Source organism: Copadichromis virginalis, linkage group LG17, assembly GCF_057382275.1.
Source record: "Copadichromis virginalis isolate Kocher_CV1m ecotype Utaka linkage group LG17, C_Virginalis_male_GT1.1, whole genome shotgun sequence".
NCBI lineage: Eukaryota > Metazoa > Chordata > Actinopteri > Cichliformes > Cichlidae > Copadichromis > Copadichromis virginalis.
In genome coordinates this window covers 1,717,439-1,735,068 of record NC_140634.1, presented here as the reverse complement: position 1 = coordinate 1,735,068, position 17,630 = coordinate 1,717,439, and the positions used below count along the sequence as shown (strand labels likewise).

The window sequence follows — 17,630 nt, the reverse complement described above, 5'->3', positions numbered from 1 at the left end:
TGGAAAGAGTGCTGGGACGCTCGGCTGTCGCACGGCATGACCCTCTTCTTTCCGAGTCTGGAGCCCCGGCTTCGTCCGAGTCCGAAGACGAAAATTTTCAGGTCGATGTCCCCGCGATTAGCTGGGCTGACCACATGGAATACGTTGACGGGTTAGCCGATGACGGACCGGAACCATGCAGGAGCGCTGACGGGCTTCAGCCTGGGTTGAAGCCCGCCAGCGCTCCCCAGGAAGACGATGACGTGCTGGACATCGGCCTGGACATCCATGGTTTGTCGGAGGATGAGCAGGAGAGCTCATTGTCGACCCAATATGCCGCCGCTGCTGCGCCGGTCGGCCACGATGACACCTCTCTTTTCTCCCTGTTTCGCCGTGCCGCTGAGAAGCTGCAGGTGGACTGGCCCTCTCCTCCACCAGCTCGGAAGCCGTCGCGGTTTGCGGGTTTTTTCCTTCCACCGGAGCCCGCAACGGCCAAAAACTGCCTCCCCATGTTCCCAGACTTTCTCTGCGAGCTAACAGCGTCATGGGACAAACCTCTGTCTACCCGCGTCACTGTGCCCGGCTATGGACAGTACATGGAATTGGACGGCGCCGAGGGAGCTGGTTTAGCTAACCCACCCCCTATGGAGCCGTCTCTGGCTGCTTATCTGGCCCCGTCCCATAACCATGGTGTCGGTGGCCCCGCAACTCTGCCGTCCAAGCACTGCAGATTCTCGGCCTCGCAGCTGGAGAAGATTTATCGGGCTCAGGCCGGCACCGCTCGAGCCATGAGCTCCGTCACCATGCTCCAGACGTACCAAGCAATGTGCCTGGCGGAGCTTGGATCGCTGGTTCCGGAGGACAGCCCGCTGTCACCTCTTCTTAACGAGGTTAGAGTCACCACGGATTACATCCTCCGTGCGTCTCGCTGTGCAGCGCTCTCCCTGGGCAGAGGGATGGCTTCGACAGTGGTGGCGCAGAGGCACCTGTGGCTGACCCTCTCCGACGTCCCTGATAGAGACAGAGCTGTGTATCTGGACGCACCAGTGTCTGCGGCTGGGTTATTCGGACATTCACTTGAAGCCATTCAGGCTAGATTCGATCTGAGGAAGAAGCAGACGGAAGCTCTGCGCGACATCATCCCCAGACGCCAGCCCCAGCCCAAGCCCACTGCTAGCTCTCACAGGCCCGCCGCTCCTCTGACAGCTGGCAAGAGACCGGCGCCCACTGCTGGAGTGGGAGGGCCGCCGGCGAGAGCACGTACTCCGGCCCGAGCTCCACGCCAGTCGGCCTGGGGCAAAGGCCCTCCCCCGGGCCCCCGACGGGACCCGACGCCCAGGAGGAAGAAGCCTCAGCCCTCCTAGCTGTGATTGCGAGTGGGGAAGGGATCCGGCAGCAGGGAGACGCTGCTCTTACCCCTCTGTTGCCGCACAAGAGGTGCCGCTTAAGTTCTGTTCAGGTTGTCAGCCCCAGAAGGCGCTGCACTTCCCTATCGCGGTCTCCCAAGCACATAACCCCTGCACACGGTTCAGATGTGTTGAATGTTCAAGCGACCACATCGAGTGTTCCCGCTGTTTTTCATTGTTATGCCCCGGAAAAGGTGCATCCAACAAAATGTATAAATGTACATGTTCCCATGTTGCAATCAATAAAGAGTGTTGTTTACTCTCAAACAATCTCAAATGCTCAACCTGCAGGCGAAATGAGCCAGGTCAGGCAGGGGATGCAGTCCCCTGCAGACACACTGGGGGGCGACGGCGCCCCGCCGTCAGTGCTGCAGGCCAGCCGGCTGGCTGCTCACTTCCCTCAGTGGCGCGCTTGCGCCCCCTCTCCGTGGGTGCTGCAAACCGTTGCCATGGGTTACCGGTTGCAGTTCCGGGTCAAGCCGCCTCGTTTCCAAAGAGTCGTGAACACGATTGTCAACCCCGAGGCAGCCTTGGTACTCAGAGAGGAAATACAGGCGCTATTACAGAAGAGAGCAATACGGGTGGTCCCCGCTTCGGAGACGGACAAAGGTTGGTACAGCCGTTATTTTGTCATTCCGAAGAAAGGGGGAGGGCTTCGTCCCATCCTCGACCTGCGAGTCTTGAACACGTGCCTGCGAACGTACAGGTTCAAGATGCTAACACTCAGACAGCTCCTGAGTGCAGTCGGCCCGGGAGATTGGTTTGCGACAATCGATCTAACAGATGCTTATTTTCATGTCGCTATACACCCGAAACACAGGCAGTTTCTGAGGTTTGCGTTCGAGGGCGTAGCCTACGAATACCTAGTGCTGCCGTTCGGGCTGTCGCTCGCTCCCCGCACCTTTACGAAATGTGCCGAGGCAGCGCTAGCGCCCCTCAGGAAGAGGGGCATCCGCATCTTGGCCTACCTGGACGACTGGGCTCTCGTGGCTTGCTCCAGAGAACAGGCGGAGACGCAGCTGTCGCGGGTTCTGTCACACATTCAGACACTGGGGTTCTCTGTGAACTTTCAGAAGAGCTCGCTAATCCCAGGTCAACAGATCGCTTTTCTCGGTCTGGAAATATGCTCTCTTTCCAGCCGCGCACGGTTGTCAGAGCACAGAGTGGCCGCGTTTCATCGCTGCCTCGCTCAATTTCAGCTGGGACGCAGACTGCGTTTCCAGACGATATTGCGCTTGTTGGGCATGATGGCATCTATGATCGCCGTAGTGCCGCTTGGGCTGTTGAAAATGAGAGCGTTTCAACGCTGGACTCTCTCTCACCGTTTGTGTGCTTCGCGTCACCTCCGGAGGAGGCTGCCGGTAACTGCGTCTTGCATGCTAGCTCTCCGTCCTTGGAGGGAGCCCGGGCTACTGCACCAGGGCTCTCGGATTGGGAGGGTGTTGTTTCGCAAGGTGGTGTCCACAGATGCTTCCCTAAGTGGGTGGGGAGCGCTGTGCGAGGGTGCGTCAGTGAGAGGGATCTGGTCCGCGGCTCAGCGCCAGCTGCACATCAACCACTTAGAGCTGTTAGCAGTGTTCTTAGCTCTAAAGCGTTTCCGTCCAGTCCTGCAGGGCCAGCATGTCTTAGTCAGGACGGACAATTCAACAGTGGTGTCTTATATAAACAGGCAGGGAGGAACACGCTCTCTTCCCCTGTTGCAGCTGTCTCGCTCTCTGCTGTTATGGTGCAGTGTTCATTTTCTGACTCTAAGAGCCACCCATGTCCCGGGCCACCTGAACCTGGGGCCGGACCTTCTCTCCAGGGGGGGTCCTCTGGTGAGAGAATGGAGGTTACACCCTTCAATAGTGGCTCAGATTTGGGATCTATTTGGCGAGGCGCAAATAGATCTTTTTGCTTCCAGGGTGAATGCTCACTGCCCCCTGTACTTCTCCATAATCGACCACGATGCACCCTTGGGCTTGGACGCGCTAGCGCACCAATGGCCAGACGTGCTCCTGTATGCATTTCCCCCAGTGGAAATGATATCTCCAATTCTGGAGAGGGTGCGTCGGCATTCCCTCTCTCTGATCCTGGTGGCCCCTTGGTGGCCCGCGAAGTCGTGGTATGCAGAAATAATCAGCCTGCTTGCAGCAAGTCCTTGGCAGCTTCCTCTCCGCAGGGATCTCCTCTCTCAGGCGGGGGGGGAAGTGTTTCATCCGCGCCCGGATCTGTGGCACCTTCATGCTTACCTGCTGAGAGGTTAAACTTGGTTGCTAAGGGTCTGCCACCTAGTGTGGTAGCGACGATTCAGAGCGCCAGGGCCTCGTCTACTAGAGGCTTGTACGCTTACAAATGGCGAGCCTTCGAGCGATGGTGCCAGGACCGCCACACTCTCCCATTTCAGTGCTCTATTGTGGATGTTTTGACATTCCTGCAGGAGCTGTTGGATAAAGGCCTTTCGTTTTCGACGATCAAGGTTTATTTAGCGGCTATATCTGCTTGTCATATCGGTTTTGACGGGGTGACACCAGGTGCGCATCCCCTCGCCGTGCGTTTTCTGAAAGGGGTTCGCCGGCTGAGGCCCGTGCTTAAGTCCAGTGTCCCGGCTTGGGACTTGTCTTTGGTGCTGGAGGCCCTTTGTGGCCCTCCGTTTGAACCCGTTGAGTCGGTAGATATGAAACTTCTTTCGTATAAGACCGCATTACTTCTCGCTTTGGCCTCGGCGAAGCGAGTGGGGGACCTTCATGCGCTGTCTGTGCATCCTGCCTGCACACAGTTTTCTCCTGATGGCCGCAAGGTCGTATTGCGTCCGAATGCCGCCTATCTTCCCAAGGTCATGCCTGCATCTTATAGTTCAATGGAGTTTGAGTTGCTGAGCTTTTGCTCCCCTCCTTTTGAATCTGAGGAGCAGAGGAGGGTGCATTCTCTTTGTCCGGTGCGTGCGCTACGCTCCTACATTGAGCGCACTCGGGATGTGCGTTTGTGTGACCAGTTGTTTGTCTGCTTCGCTAATCCGAATAGAGGTAGAGCTCTGTCCAGACAGAGGCTGTCCCACTGGATTGTAGAAGCTATCTCGCTGGCATACAGCACCGGAGGTTTTGCGTTGCCCCACGGGGTGGGAGCTCATTCCACCAGGGGGATGGCGACCTCATGGGCTCTTTTTAGAGGGGTGCCTGTGGCTGATATTTGTGCAGCGGCTAATTGGGCGTCGCCGCACACTTTTGTGCGGTTTTATCGGTTGGACGTTACAGCCCCTTCGGTGGCTCATGCTGTCCTTTCTGCTGGGTCTACCACTCACTAAGGATGTGGTGGTCCCGTTCCGGTTCGGTGGCTGCTCTGCGGGGCGTGTATATAGGTCCCATACTTATGTGTTGTACCGAGTGAATCGACTGAAAGGGAACGATTAGTTATGTCTATAACTTCTGTTCCCTGAAGGAGAGGAACGAGGTACAACACAGGGTGGCCCCACTGAGCAGTTGGCTCGGTGAAGAGCGGCTATCGAACTGAGGGATGACGGTGATGGCAGCGGCTATATGTGCGGGCGGGGCCTTGCGCGTGTCATCACACGTCATCTGCCGTAAAGGCGTGAATAAAGGTTTCTTCAGCCAGGACACGCGAGGGCGTGATATCCCATACTTATGTGTTGTACCTCGTTCCTCTCCTTCAGGGAACAGAAGTTATAGACATAACTAATCGTTTGTACATGCTACAAATTCTTTAATTCTCACTCGCTTTTGCAACGTTGTACTTTTGTGTTACTCGCAGCAACAACTCCACCTCATTGTGAGTCCATTTAAAGAACTCGGTGCTTTTCCTCAACATTCTGCCGCCACGTTTCAAAGAGCCGGAGAGTAAATAAACGGCAGACAGAAATGAGGCAGGTCGAATCTTCTTGTGTCGAATCTTCTTCTTCATGCGCAGGACTAGAATGTAAGTGTTTACGGCCGTTTCAAAGTGGACGCACAACTCTGTGAAGACGACTGAAAACGCTGGTGTGGACGCGGAGCGTTTTCAGACGTAAACGACGTTTTCAAATTTATCCAGGCTAGTGTGGATGTAGCCCAAGTTACACCACTAGGCCTAGACTGTGCTGTACTAGGCTTCCCATAATGCACTTCTTGTTCGCTCACCTTTTTTCTCTCACTATGTGTTTACACACCTCTCTGCATTTAATCATTAGTTTTTATTATTGTTATTCATCTCCAGCTCTCTTCCACAGCGCGTCTTTTATCCTGTCTTCCTCCCCCTCACCTCCGACTGGCTGCAGGCGGATGGCCCCGCCCCTCCCTGAGCCTGGTTGTGCCGGATGTTTCTTCCTGTTAAAATGGAGTTTTTCCTTCCCACTTTTGCCAATTGCTTGGTTGTTGTTTGATTGTTGGGGTTTTCTCTGTATTATTGTAGGGTAGCACCTTGAGTTGACTGTTGTTATGATTTGGCTCATTTGATTGAGGTGAGTTGAACCCTTGGATCTGATAACACTCTTGTGACTAACCTTTTTTAAATGCAGTATATGTACGTAGGTTGTATAAAGTGCCTGCAAACCTGTTAAACAAATGTGTAAAAATACTTTTTCTGAGCGTGCTCACAGAGTACTTAGCTAGTGCAGTATTATTTTAAATTAAGTTTAGTAATCAAAGTTAAAAAGAGGTGTTCAAAAGAGAAGGAGAGAACAGAATGATTATTGAGGAATGAGGAGTTTTAGAAATAAGCATTTGTTATACAGGGTGGGCCATTTATATGGATACACCGTGATAACATGGGGATGGTTGGTGATATTAAAGTCCTGTTTGTGGCACATTGAAAGAATAAAGTTACGTTGAAACCGAGCACACCATTGTTTTTCTTGTGACATTACCAATAAGTCTGATGTGTCACATGGCCCTCTTCCTATTGAAAAAACAAAAGTTGTATCCAAGATGGCCGACTTCTAAATGGCCACCATGGTCACCACCCATCTTGAGGAGTTTGCCCCCTCACATATACTAATGTGCCACAAACAGGACTTTAATATCACGGTGCATCCATATAAATGGCCCACCCTGTATAGTGACTCATTAAGTCAGTCTTTGAAGACCTGTGACTTCTCATTTGTTTCATGTTTACAGACATTACAGATATTTTATCTGTGCTAAAAGTCATTTGGGCTTGTCGCCTCATTGAAGTGTGTGAGTTTATAGCATAAGCTTAGATGAAAGTTTCCTTTTCCCAGACATGTGACTCTAGTTTTTGTCTATAATGCTGATCTTGTGTGTGTGTGTGTGTGTGTGTGTGTGTGTGTGTGTGTGTGTGTGTGTGTGTGTGTGTGTGTGTGAGACAGAGGGAGAGAGAGACTTTGAGATGCTGTGTTTTCTCTGGTACAGCACGATGTTGCAAATATTCTAGAGGAAAATCTTTGAGTTCTTGACTAAATATCATCTTCCTAACACCTTTGACCTCATGCAACTGCTTACATCAGACTCTTTGGGATTGGAAATACACAGTCACAGTGGTAGTTAGGCCAGGTCACAACAATCATGCTGAACAACATCTAATCCAAATGAGAAGTTTTAAACTTTAAATTTGCAGAACCAAGATTTTCCACATTATCTGTGAGCAATGCCACAAATCCTAATAATGTGTCTGTCATTGCAAAGGTTCCTAATAGTGGTATGTTGTAAGTAATAAATTTGTTCTCCTACCTTCTCCAGTTTTTATGAAGTCTCCTTCATTTGAAGCTATACATAGCTAGGATAACAACATCAAATATCTTACAATTCAACTTTTCAATAAAAAATTTGTATAAAGAGTATAAATATCTATGAGTATATGCATTTCCGCCTTCTTTCTCGTCTAGTTTATCTGAAAGCAGAAAGCAAGACATATCTCATTAATGAAAAACCAAACACATGTGCCCTAGGTACTATTTTTCTATTAAATGAAAATCAATCAGAATTGATCACAACTAATTAGTGTCATAGCTCTACCTGGGGTTTTTTAATGGACTGTTTAACTGTCGCGCCATCTTGTGGTGAAAATTGTGAATAACATTTTCAACTCAGCAGCAGCCACTAAGCAGTAAAACAAGGTTTGGGGATTCTGAGCAAGTGCACACGAAATGACCCAGACATACGAAAGCCCCAGACACAAAACAAACAACCATAAAGTGTAACACAAGGCAACCATATAGTGACTTGTTGTCGCACTTGGTTGAAAAATGCTCCCCGAGATGAAAAAGCCTATCTCAGTCAGAAATGTCTGGAACTATTACTTTTGCTGCGCCTTTCAACCGCTTTAAAACAAAATTTGAGTGGCTGTTTTTTTCGGGTTTGTGTGTGTGTGTTTGTTCGTTTTTTACTTGTTTTTTTATTATTAATTTATTATACCATATGCCAGCGGCGGTAGGCAGACCACGTAGACGTTTTCTGGAAATCCACGCGCTACAAGATGCGTTCATTTGCTGCCGTAGATGTAGGAACTACACTTTCTGTGAGATTACATTATATTACATTATAACCAATGTGTACTTTATCTAAGGATGTAAGGGTTTTCTACTTCGTGTATGTTACTTCTTGGACATATAGTTTCGATAACAGTACCAACTACCATTCCTATGTAGATGTGGGCTTGTGCGGTACTGAAGGTCATGAACGCAGCACGGGCCTCTACTGTTGAGATGGGGTACTGCAGCCGCGGCTCCGCGCTGGGACTGGTCCTTTTGCAGCCATTTTCTGTCCAACCAAACAGCCGTCTCAGGAAGGTAACCAACCAGGGCTTCATTGCAGGTTTGTTCCTGGCTCCGGCCAATGATTGCTAACCGATTTCTCGTTAGCTCGAATGGAAATGTCCGTCTCTGTCTGATTTTTTTATTTGTTGTCTGGGTGAATGAGGGCTGCTCATCAGGAAGTATCCAGCGGGTGAAAGTTTAAAAATGACTACTAAACATTTCGGCCCTGGTCACGTCTTGCTATGCTGTGCACCACAAAGAACAGGCCAAGGCGGACGCGAATTGCGTTGGATCTGCAGTGAGAATGTATTTAAGGGACACTCAGTGCCTGAATAGGGTTAACTACTCAAGGTAACAGTCCACTGGAAAGCTTCTCTTCATTACGTTAAAAGCACTGGTTTCCCCAATATTGGCGAGGCCACGGGCTAACCCCATCCCCGGGTTAACATTAGCTAACATTAGCTAAAAATGTCACAACTGATAACCGCTACTTACCACACGGTAGCCAAACACATGCCAGTGTATTTAGCATGTGGCTAACGTAAGCTGGCCTCACCGTTGGCTTACAGCTGTTTTACGTTTTCCCTTTCAGATAAATGCTAACAGTTCCAGTGGGTAGCTAGCTGTGTCATGCCAAGTTAAACATTTCTCAGTGCAAACACACAGGCCGATATAAAAGTGCGCACAGTATGAGGGAGCGCTGTTATTGTGGCATTCCTCCTTATACACGTCTGAGTACCGAAATACGCTACTTAACCAAGCTAGTCGTTAGTAGAAACTCAGGATGCAGATAAACCCTCTAAAACAAGCACCAAGACGCAATAGCAACAAACCCGCCAAGTCAGTCTGCTGGAAAACAAAAACACACGCATGTATCAGGATTGGGTGACAACACAAAACACGTTTGGCGCACTATTAACGGCCAGGTTACCTCCACCGAATAAGACCTACTGATATTTAGTGTACATTGAAATGTTGAATGACTTAGTATTACGCTATAAAAACATTGCGATGGCCTTCTCTCCCTGATAGATGCGATGTTATAATAAAGTAGCCTTTGCCTTTAGCTTACCAGTTGATTGAACAGCTGAATGACCTCGTTAATTAATACATAATAAAAGAAAAAAATAATTAAAGTGTCCTAACCTGCAACAATTAAAGCTAGCTGCCCCCTTATTTACAAAGAGTTGCTACAGTAACAGCTTCTTTTAGTTGGTATTATTTTTAATGCCCTTCCTGACACAAGCCCAAAGGGATTTGTGTCTCCTCCCGGGATCGAACCAGCGATCTTTCACTTGTTAGGTCAACCCTTGATGTGTGTTTCGCTGTTGATTGCAGGGTTTGACATATGGCCTAAAACATTATGATAAAAATGCTCAAATCAGTCAGCATTGATCATTATCATGATCCATTTAAAAATACTATTACTTTAAACTTTAAAGCTTCTGTGTTCATTTAAACAACACCTTACCCTACTCAATACAACAGTAGGTCTGCTACTGTCAAGCAAAAGATCAATAAATAAAATGGATAAATGGTTTGTTTAACAGGTCATAGCTGCACTTTCTTTTGTGCTCACCCATGTCAGACATATCTAGGTCAGTCTGAGTGTTGGAGTCACAGTGTAGCTACGGAGAAAAACAGCAAGCAGGCATTATTTATTCTGTTTCATAGCTCAGAGCATAGTAAAACAGCATGTGGCTGAATCCCAAAGGAAAACATCTTCTCCTTCCTAGAGGAGCATGCATGCTGGGACCCTTCTAAATAACTCAGATCATGCCTAAGGTGTGGCTCTAAGAAGCTGGCTACATTCAGGCTTCATAGGTTTACTGTAGTGCTACAGCTCCAAATAACTAAGCCAGCTGTGTGGTATTGCAGATGGACGGAGACAGCTCGACCACCGACGCCTCCCAGCTGGGCATCACTGGAGAGTACATGGCTTCCAGTCACTATGTTCTCCAGCCTCAGGAAGGTAAGGAAAAACAAAGTGTCAGTATAAAATCATCATCGAAGTGCATTTTGGCTTTGTTCTTATAGCGCTGACTCTCTGTGTGTTTCATAGATGATGGAGATGAGAATCTGAATGACCATGAAGATGGCAGCAGTAAGGAGAACTACAGGGAACAGGACATATATCTTCCCATTGCTAATGTGGCTCGCATCATGAAGAATGCTGTTCCTCAGACTGGAAAGGTTTGTGAGGGATGAAAGGGAAGAGAAAGAAAACAGAAATAATAACGCCTTCACACAGTATGTTATTGAGCTCACAAAGAGATTCTTAACCTCCTCAGTTTCACTTTCATCCTGGCCACCTTTAAATAGCTTTCACTGTTACGATAAGCACCTCTTCTAGCTTTGCCTCAGCAAGAAGGGCCGTCTGGTGAGATGTCTCACTCATGCTACTTTGACAGCCATCGTTAGAGATGGGAGATCACTCTTTAATGTCATTGCACAGTCATACCTAGTACACTAGTGCTGTACAAGTCCTTCAGGGTGTGTGTGAATGTGTGTGTGAATGGGTGGATGACTGAAAGTAGTGTAAAGCGCTTTGGGGCCCATAGGGACTGAGTAAAGCACTATACACATACAGGCCATTTACCATTCAGGGAGGGAGGAGGATGTCCAGTGATTTTTGGGCCATATTAATGACCCTCTGAAGTGCTTCTTTGTGTGCCATGGTGCAGCTGGAGAACCACACACAGATGCAGGATGTCAGCACACTTTCAATGGTAGAAGACGACCAGCAGCTCCTTCAGGCCCATTTTTCTGAGGATTCTCAGAAAATGGAGATGCTGTTTTGCCTTCTTTACAACCACTGAGGTGTTTGAGCTCCACTGGAGGTCTGAGTCTATGTGCACACCCAGGAACTTGAAACTGGAGACCCTTTCCACACACTAACCATTCATGCTGATGCAGCTCAGACTTCCTCCTTCTAAAGTCGACTCTCAGCTCTTTTGTCTCGGTGGTATTGAGGTCCAGATTGTTGTCTACACACCAATCTGACAGCCTCTGAACCTCAGCTCTGTACGCCATCTCGTCGCCCCCAGAGAAGAGCCCCACTAAGATGGTATCATCTGGGTGGGTACTGACGCAGTCATGTGTGTACAGAGTGTACAGTGGGGGACTCGGTACACAGAGTTGTGGAGAGCCGGTGTTAAGGCTGAGGGCCCACTCTAACTCGCTGTACACGGTCTGACAGGAAGTCTCCGATCCAGCAGCAGGTGGTCGGAGGAAGTTCGATATCCAGCAGTTTAACTATTAGTCTGTCGGGGAGTATCGTATTAGAAGCAGAGCCAAAGTCAACAAAGAGCAGCCTGGCGTAACGGCCCTGTTGTTCCAGGTGGGAGATGGTGGTGTGTTGGTTGTAGCAATGGCATCTTCAGTTGATCTGTTAGCTCTGTATGTGGCAGGACATGATGTGATGTTGGACCAGTTTCTCGAAGCACTTCATTATAACAGGTGTTAGAGCAGCTGGGCGGCAGTCGTCGAGGCTGCTGAGGTTGGTACACTTTGGCAGTGAGACGATTGTGGCCGACTTTAGGCACGGCAGGATGCAGGACTGGGGCAGTGAAGCGTGAAGATCTTAGTGAAGACCCCCCGGCCTCTCTGATGCCTCTTTTCAGCTCAGATCTGGCTGCACTGTACTGCTTGCTGTCACCAGACCTGAAGGCAGAGTCACGTTGCTTCAGCAGGACCTGGACCTCATTAGTCATCCAGGGTTTCTGGTTGGAATACACCCGGAGACGTTTGTCCACAGTGACGCTGTTGACAGAAGTTGATGTACGAGAGCACTGATGTGGGCTCTCGAGGTCCAGGTGTTCAAACACAGTCCAGTCTGTGTTTTCAAAGCAGTCCTGCAGCTGATGTGATGCATCTTCTGGACAGGTTTTCACAGTCTTTGTGGGGGGGGTCAGTGTATGCAGGGATCAGCAGCATGGACATGTGGTCTATGTTGGGATTTGTCACTGTATAAATAAAATTGAATGGAGCTGAATAGCGTTCGTTTGGATGTCTCACTATGGGAAATGGAGACTCCATTAATGCCAGACAAGCTTATCTCAAGCAATCACTGCAATAGCCAGCAGCTCACCTATCCACGCGAGGACCCAGTGCCAGCACTGCTTGAGCTACACCTGAAGTGGAGACGTCCAGCCTGTAAAACCAGACGAAGGTGAGAGGTGAAGACCAGCTCGCTGCTGCACAGATGTCCTGGATTGACACCCCTCTGAAAAGGGCTCAGGACACTGTCATATAGCAAGTTAAGCTATGCTTCAAAGTATATGAGGAGTACGCAGGGAGACACATCACATAGTGAGACGTGGAAACGAATGCTAAGAACTTTGGCCTGATGCAGTTTCCAAAGGCCAGCTTTGAATCGTCTGTAATGTCTGCGTCTCTTTTTTGCACAGATTGCAAAAGATGCCAAAGAGTGTGTGCAGGAGTGCGTGAGCGAGTTTATCAGCTTTATCACATCTGAGGCGAGTGAGCGTTGTCACCAGGAAAAGAGGAAGACCATCAATGGGGAGGACATCCTGTTTGCCATGTCCACGCTGGGCTTTGACATGTATGTGGATCCACTGAAGCTCTACCTGCAGAAGTTCAGAGAGGTGAGGCGCAGCTTCCCATTTATTTGGATATTTAAGTTGAGATTCTGAATATTGTCATGTTTCTGTGATTGCTCACTGCTCAAGTTTTGTGTTTCATTGTTAATACTGCTGTTTGATGGATCCAAACTCCTCAAATAACTCGAGAGCTATGAATGCAAGTAGCTTTGATGATCACATAGAGTTTTAGAACATGATACTGTTCTTATGCCCTTTTTATCTACCTGTGTGATTCACAACAGTCCAATTTATCAGGACCATAAGGCAGCTGTGTTCACAGGTGTCACCAGTACAGTCAGATTTTTATTTGCAGTCTAATTTGATTACTCAAAATCTGATTAATTAGCTTGAAAAATGTAAGTTTGCACAGCTACTTGGATTCCTCTGACCAGTACTGAAGTGGTGCAAGTGGAGGGATTGGGATAGATGCTGTTAAGCAATGAAAAATTGTAGAATGGAATTCTCAGTCGAATCAGGGAATCCATAAACTCCAACAAACCTTTTTTTTTCCAGAAAGCAACATAGTGCTAGTACCAGTAATGTTTGTGAATGAAGCCGTGGTCATTTCTGGAATGTGTGTGCTGATTAAAGCGTTTTCTCATGTAAGCTTATAGATGAGATATTATTTAGAAATTGGTAATTAAATCATGTTGTAGTTTCTTCTGGGTTCAATTCAATTCAATTGTATTTATATAGCGCCAAATCACAACAAAAGTCGCCTCAAGGCGCTTCATAGGTACAGAGAAAAACCCAACAATCATATGACCCCCTATGAGCAGCACTTTGGCGACAGTGGGAAGGAAAAACTCCCTTCTTGCCATGTTAATTAGTTGATGTCGTTACTTGTAATTAGGGCTGCCACGATTTGTCGACTAGTCACGATTATGTCGACTATCAAAATCGTCGACGACTGATTTAATAGTCGACGCGTCGTTTGAAGCTTTGTAAGATCACAAAAGACGCAGGAATAAGTGGCAGGATTTAAGAGTGTAATAACGGACTGAAACAGAAGATGGCAGCATTGCATGTACAAGGATGTCAGCTACCGTTAAACCCCGAAGAAGAAGAAGAAGCAGCTGTGTCCCAGAATTCATAGCGCGGCCCAGCTCAGTTTCCAACAATGGCGGCAGCTAGTTAGTTTTAATGTTACTCTTATTATTCTTTCTGGGTCACAAAATAAACGTTTAACATATTTTCAGGCGAGAATGTAGCTGTGTAAACCTCAAATATCTGCTCAGTTTATCAAGACACCACATATTTTCAAAAGCGCTCCGACGTTTTCGGAGACGTCTGTTACCCACTAGCTCGATAGCTAGCCGGGGGCTAGGCTCACTAGCGCCGTGAGAACACCGGACTCCCCGCAAATCGTTTTCAAACCCACCGCCGTCTTTCGCTACTCAGGTTAAATATATATGAGTCACTTAGATAACTTAAAATGTTATTGTTTGGCTTTTTTTTTAGTATTTTATTTGTTCCTGAGTAAATCGGTTTGGCTGAGATTAAAGTTATAGTTTTTACACAGCTGAATAAACATCAAGCAGACAGCTGATTATCAGAAGTGTGAGATGCTCCAGAATATACTCCAGTGTCCTGTTATATTTTAGATAGCAAGGAGTTTATTAAACTTCACCGAAACAATCTGCAAATTTCATTAAAATTTAATAAACTATCATCTTGTCTTTATTTTTAGTTAGCACAGACCTTAAACACTTAAAGCTGTAAGCTAATGATAGTTATATAAGAGCAGATACTGCTGGTGCAATAAGCTGTAGTTTTACGTCCAATGGATGATCTGATTAGTCGACTAATCGCAAAAATAATCGGTGACTAGTCGACTATCAAAATGATCGTTTGTGGCAGCCCTACTTGTAATGACTGTTAAATACAGCGGTCCTGCTCGCTGATGATCAGATAATCAAACACACGAGTTTGGCAGCACCTGGCTGCTTCTACTCTTGTAAATGCTGCACGTGTAATTGGTGTTTCGTAGCACTGCACAGAATAACGTGAAAATGTTTTCTGCTGTCTTCCAGGCAATGAAGGGGGAGAAAGGAATGGCAGGTGTGACTGTGGGAGAAGGCCTTAGTGAGGACCTCTCAGAGGACAGCTTCAGTAAGTGAAACACAAGCAGCGTCCCCTCGTTAATGAACAGTCCTAATCAATTCCACTTCTTTTCTCATCAGCAAATCCACTGCCAGCTGGGATTATCACAGCAGATGGTCAGCAGCAGAACGTTATGGTGTACACCACATCATATCAACAGGTAAAAGAACATAAGTGCTGTGCTGTGCCTTTATCTTGCTACTAAGAGGAAACACATCAGTCATGTAGTTGGATTGTTTTATCCTAAGTTTGGAAAACTCTTTGCAGTCAGCTCGACAGAAAATTGTGTAATAAAAGCAGAAGCTAAACCTGATGACAGGTTTCTTTGGCTAACTCTGCACAGATGTGCCTGAATACATTTTACTGTGTGGACACAGCCGAGTACTCGTTATAGTTTGTATATTGACTCATGGTCTGTAATTCGTATTCTTCATCTTGTGATTGTTTTTCGTGAAAAGTGGAATTTTGTTGGTGATGCTCGCTTCTCTTTGTTCCAGATTCCCACTGTACAGCAGATCCAGTTTTCATGACGAGGCTCCATCACTCCCAGCCTGAATGCCGCGGCTCCGTGCACACTCTCCGATCACCGATGACATCTGGCCCGGCCGACGGGTGAAGGTTATCAGAGAGAGAGCAGGGGGTTTTGCAGAATCCCTCATGTACAGAGAAGCCACTGCCTGTTTAGTAGAAAGTGTAGTTTCTAGTTGCAGTGTTCCAGATGTTTTGGAGCTTCCAGAGCAGCTGGGAAATTCAAGGCTTTATTTTAAAGGCTAGTCTTCGTACATGATTTAGTGATGAATTCCTGTTTGTGCTTTCGTGTTAATGTGTTTGCTTTTATGCCTTTTTTTCCTTCCTCTTCTCTGGGGTAGGGCTGGGTTGGACGGGGTTATAAAGGGAAATGTTGCATTGGATGCTTTTTTTTTCATGTCTTCTCTGTTTGAATCAAGAGGAGCCGTCTCACTAGATTATGCAGCTCTTTTGTAAGTTGACAGTTTACCATGTGCTTTAATGTCCTAAAAATCCTTTGAATAAAATTTGAAAAGTCTCCTCTCTGTGTTTCCCCCGGTCCCAGTGCCAAACCCACACGTCTTAGTCTGAGTCTCAGTGTGTGTTACTTCCTGCTTTATTTTGATAGTCTCCTGTCATGTATGTTATGTTCAGTTTTGTGTGTGTCCTCATCTCCTGCTGTGTATACATTGTCTGCGCCTCTCTCTGCTCTGTGTTACGTCCCCTCTAGCTGTGTGTTCTCCATAGTTCCTAGTTTGAATATATAAACATAATGATGTATCAATCACAGAATACCCATATGAGGTCCTGTATGATATACATGCACACACCTCTAACTAACCAGCCTCTCTGAGGCTGATTTAAGGCTCCCTGACAGCTGATATTTTTTGGGGGTGGCTTCCTAATGTGCTCGTGGTGATCCTCAGAACCTCAGATCCAGTTCAAAATTTGAATTCCCGCGTTTTTTTAACAGCTTGAGTAACATAACAAGGCAAAGCTTCTTAAATAGCAAGACCCCAGTAGATAATGTTTTGAAAATATGTCTGTTAAAAAGTGAAACTGTGGCATATAAAATAAGTACTGATGCTCTATATTACAGTTTTTCTCAGTCGCTTTGGTGCGTTTCTCAGAACACCATTAACATTTGCACAGCAGTTAGTGCATTTCCCAAAACAATTAGTGCAAACTGCAAAACCTAGTGGATAGCCTGCAAAAGCACATCACATGCACAGAATTGATTATCCACACCTCAAAAGCAAGTATCCATGTCAATGAAACTGTCAGTGCCATCAAAATGAAAAGTCTTGACACCATCTTTATGAACAAGATAGTCAAATGGCATTGTCATGTTTCCACTATGACAGTTTATAATTTCAGTGTTTCCCATTGCAAAAACAATTGGTGACACCTGAAAATGCTGACGACAGCACTATGGCCTACCTGTACAGCCATCTGAAATGTGCAGTAAAGTCACTGTAGATGTTATGGGAGTCTTGGGAGTAACTGAGACACTGAATACGTACGTTTCACATTTCCATTGTGTAGAAGTGTTTGTAATCCTACAGAATTGTGCAAAAGAAAAATATGCTACAGTCACTTGTTCACTGTAGAATACATGTAAACATAAAATCACCCATTTGGTAGAGCTGTGCACTAATGTGAACAATAAACAGCACATGTAACAGTACAGTAAATCATTCTGGCACATCCAGACGTTCCTGTCTGTCTGGCCACATATTTTCATCTACATCACAACAGATGTTATCCCTCGCAATGCAGCGAGGAAAGTATCTCCTGGAGTGGCGAATCCATCCTCTGCAGGACCCTGCTGTGATGTCGTCACATGCTGCATCCATGGCTGCTAGCAGGGCCATTTGCTCATGTGGATTTCATTTTTCTTGAGTACTCTGTCAATTGTTGAAATTGGAACAGATTCAATATTGCCAAATACCGTGTAATTCTCTATGACAGCGCTTTGTATTTCTCTCAGCTTTATTGCATTGTTTGCAATGACCATTGCACAAATGGCTTCTTCTTGCTGTGGGGTAAGAAGGGGCCCTCTTCCGCCTCCGCGAGGTTGTCTTACAATCCTATGTGGTGCAGAGTGAACTTTTTGTGAAATTGCAAATACAGTACAGTAACATGTGATGTGTCTGAGATGGCACAGTACAGTACAGTGTATTACTGTTTGCATACTTGTTTTCCCTACGGAATGTTTGAATGATTGAACTGACAGTAGTTCTTCCAATATTGGGTTGCACCCTTCGACCAGCCTCCTCCATGGTGAGGCCGTGATTGACAACATGGTCCACAATTGTAGCCCTTATTTCATTAGGAATCCGCCTA

The 17,630-nt window shown here is 46.9% G+C and overlaps 1 protein-coding gene across 3 annotated transcripts; it reads left to right on the top strand.

Annotated features, from left to right (window-relative positions):
• Window positions 1–8,034: 8,034 nt before the first annotated feature.
• On the top strand, window positions 8,035–15,822 carry nfyba (nuclear transcription factor Y, beta a). 3 transcript variants are annotated; one of them, XM_085436745.1, is made up of 7 exons: window positions 8,035–8,128; window positions 9,949–10,042; window positions 10,133–10,263; window positions 12,480–12,677; window positions 14,708–14,786; window positions 14,858–14,937; window positions 15,275–15,822. In XM_085436745.1, the coding sequence occupies exons 2-7, from the start codon at window positions 9,949–9,951 to the stop codon at window positions 15,305–15,307; spliced, it is 615 nt and encodes a 204-aa protein (XP_085292871.1). In that variant the 5' UTR covers window positions 8,035–8,128; the 3' UTR covers window positions 15,308–15,822. The 3 variants fall into 3 exon arrangements, with proteins under 3 accessions (XP_085292871.1, XP_085292872.1, XP_085292870.1); XM_085436746.1 differs by lacking the exon at window positions 8,035–8,128 and adding an exon at window positions 8,148–8,421; XM_085436744.1 differs by lacking the exon at window positions 8,035–8,128 and adding an exon at window positions 9,692–9,855.
• Window positions 15,823–17,630: the final 1,808 nt, after the last annotated feature.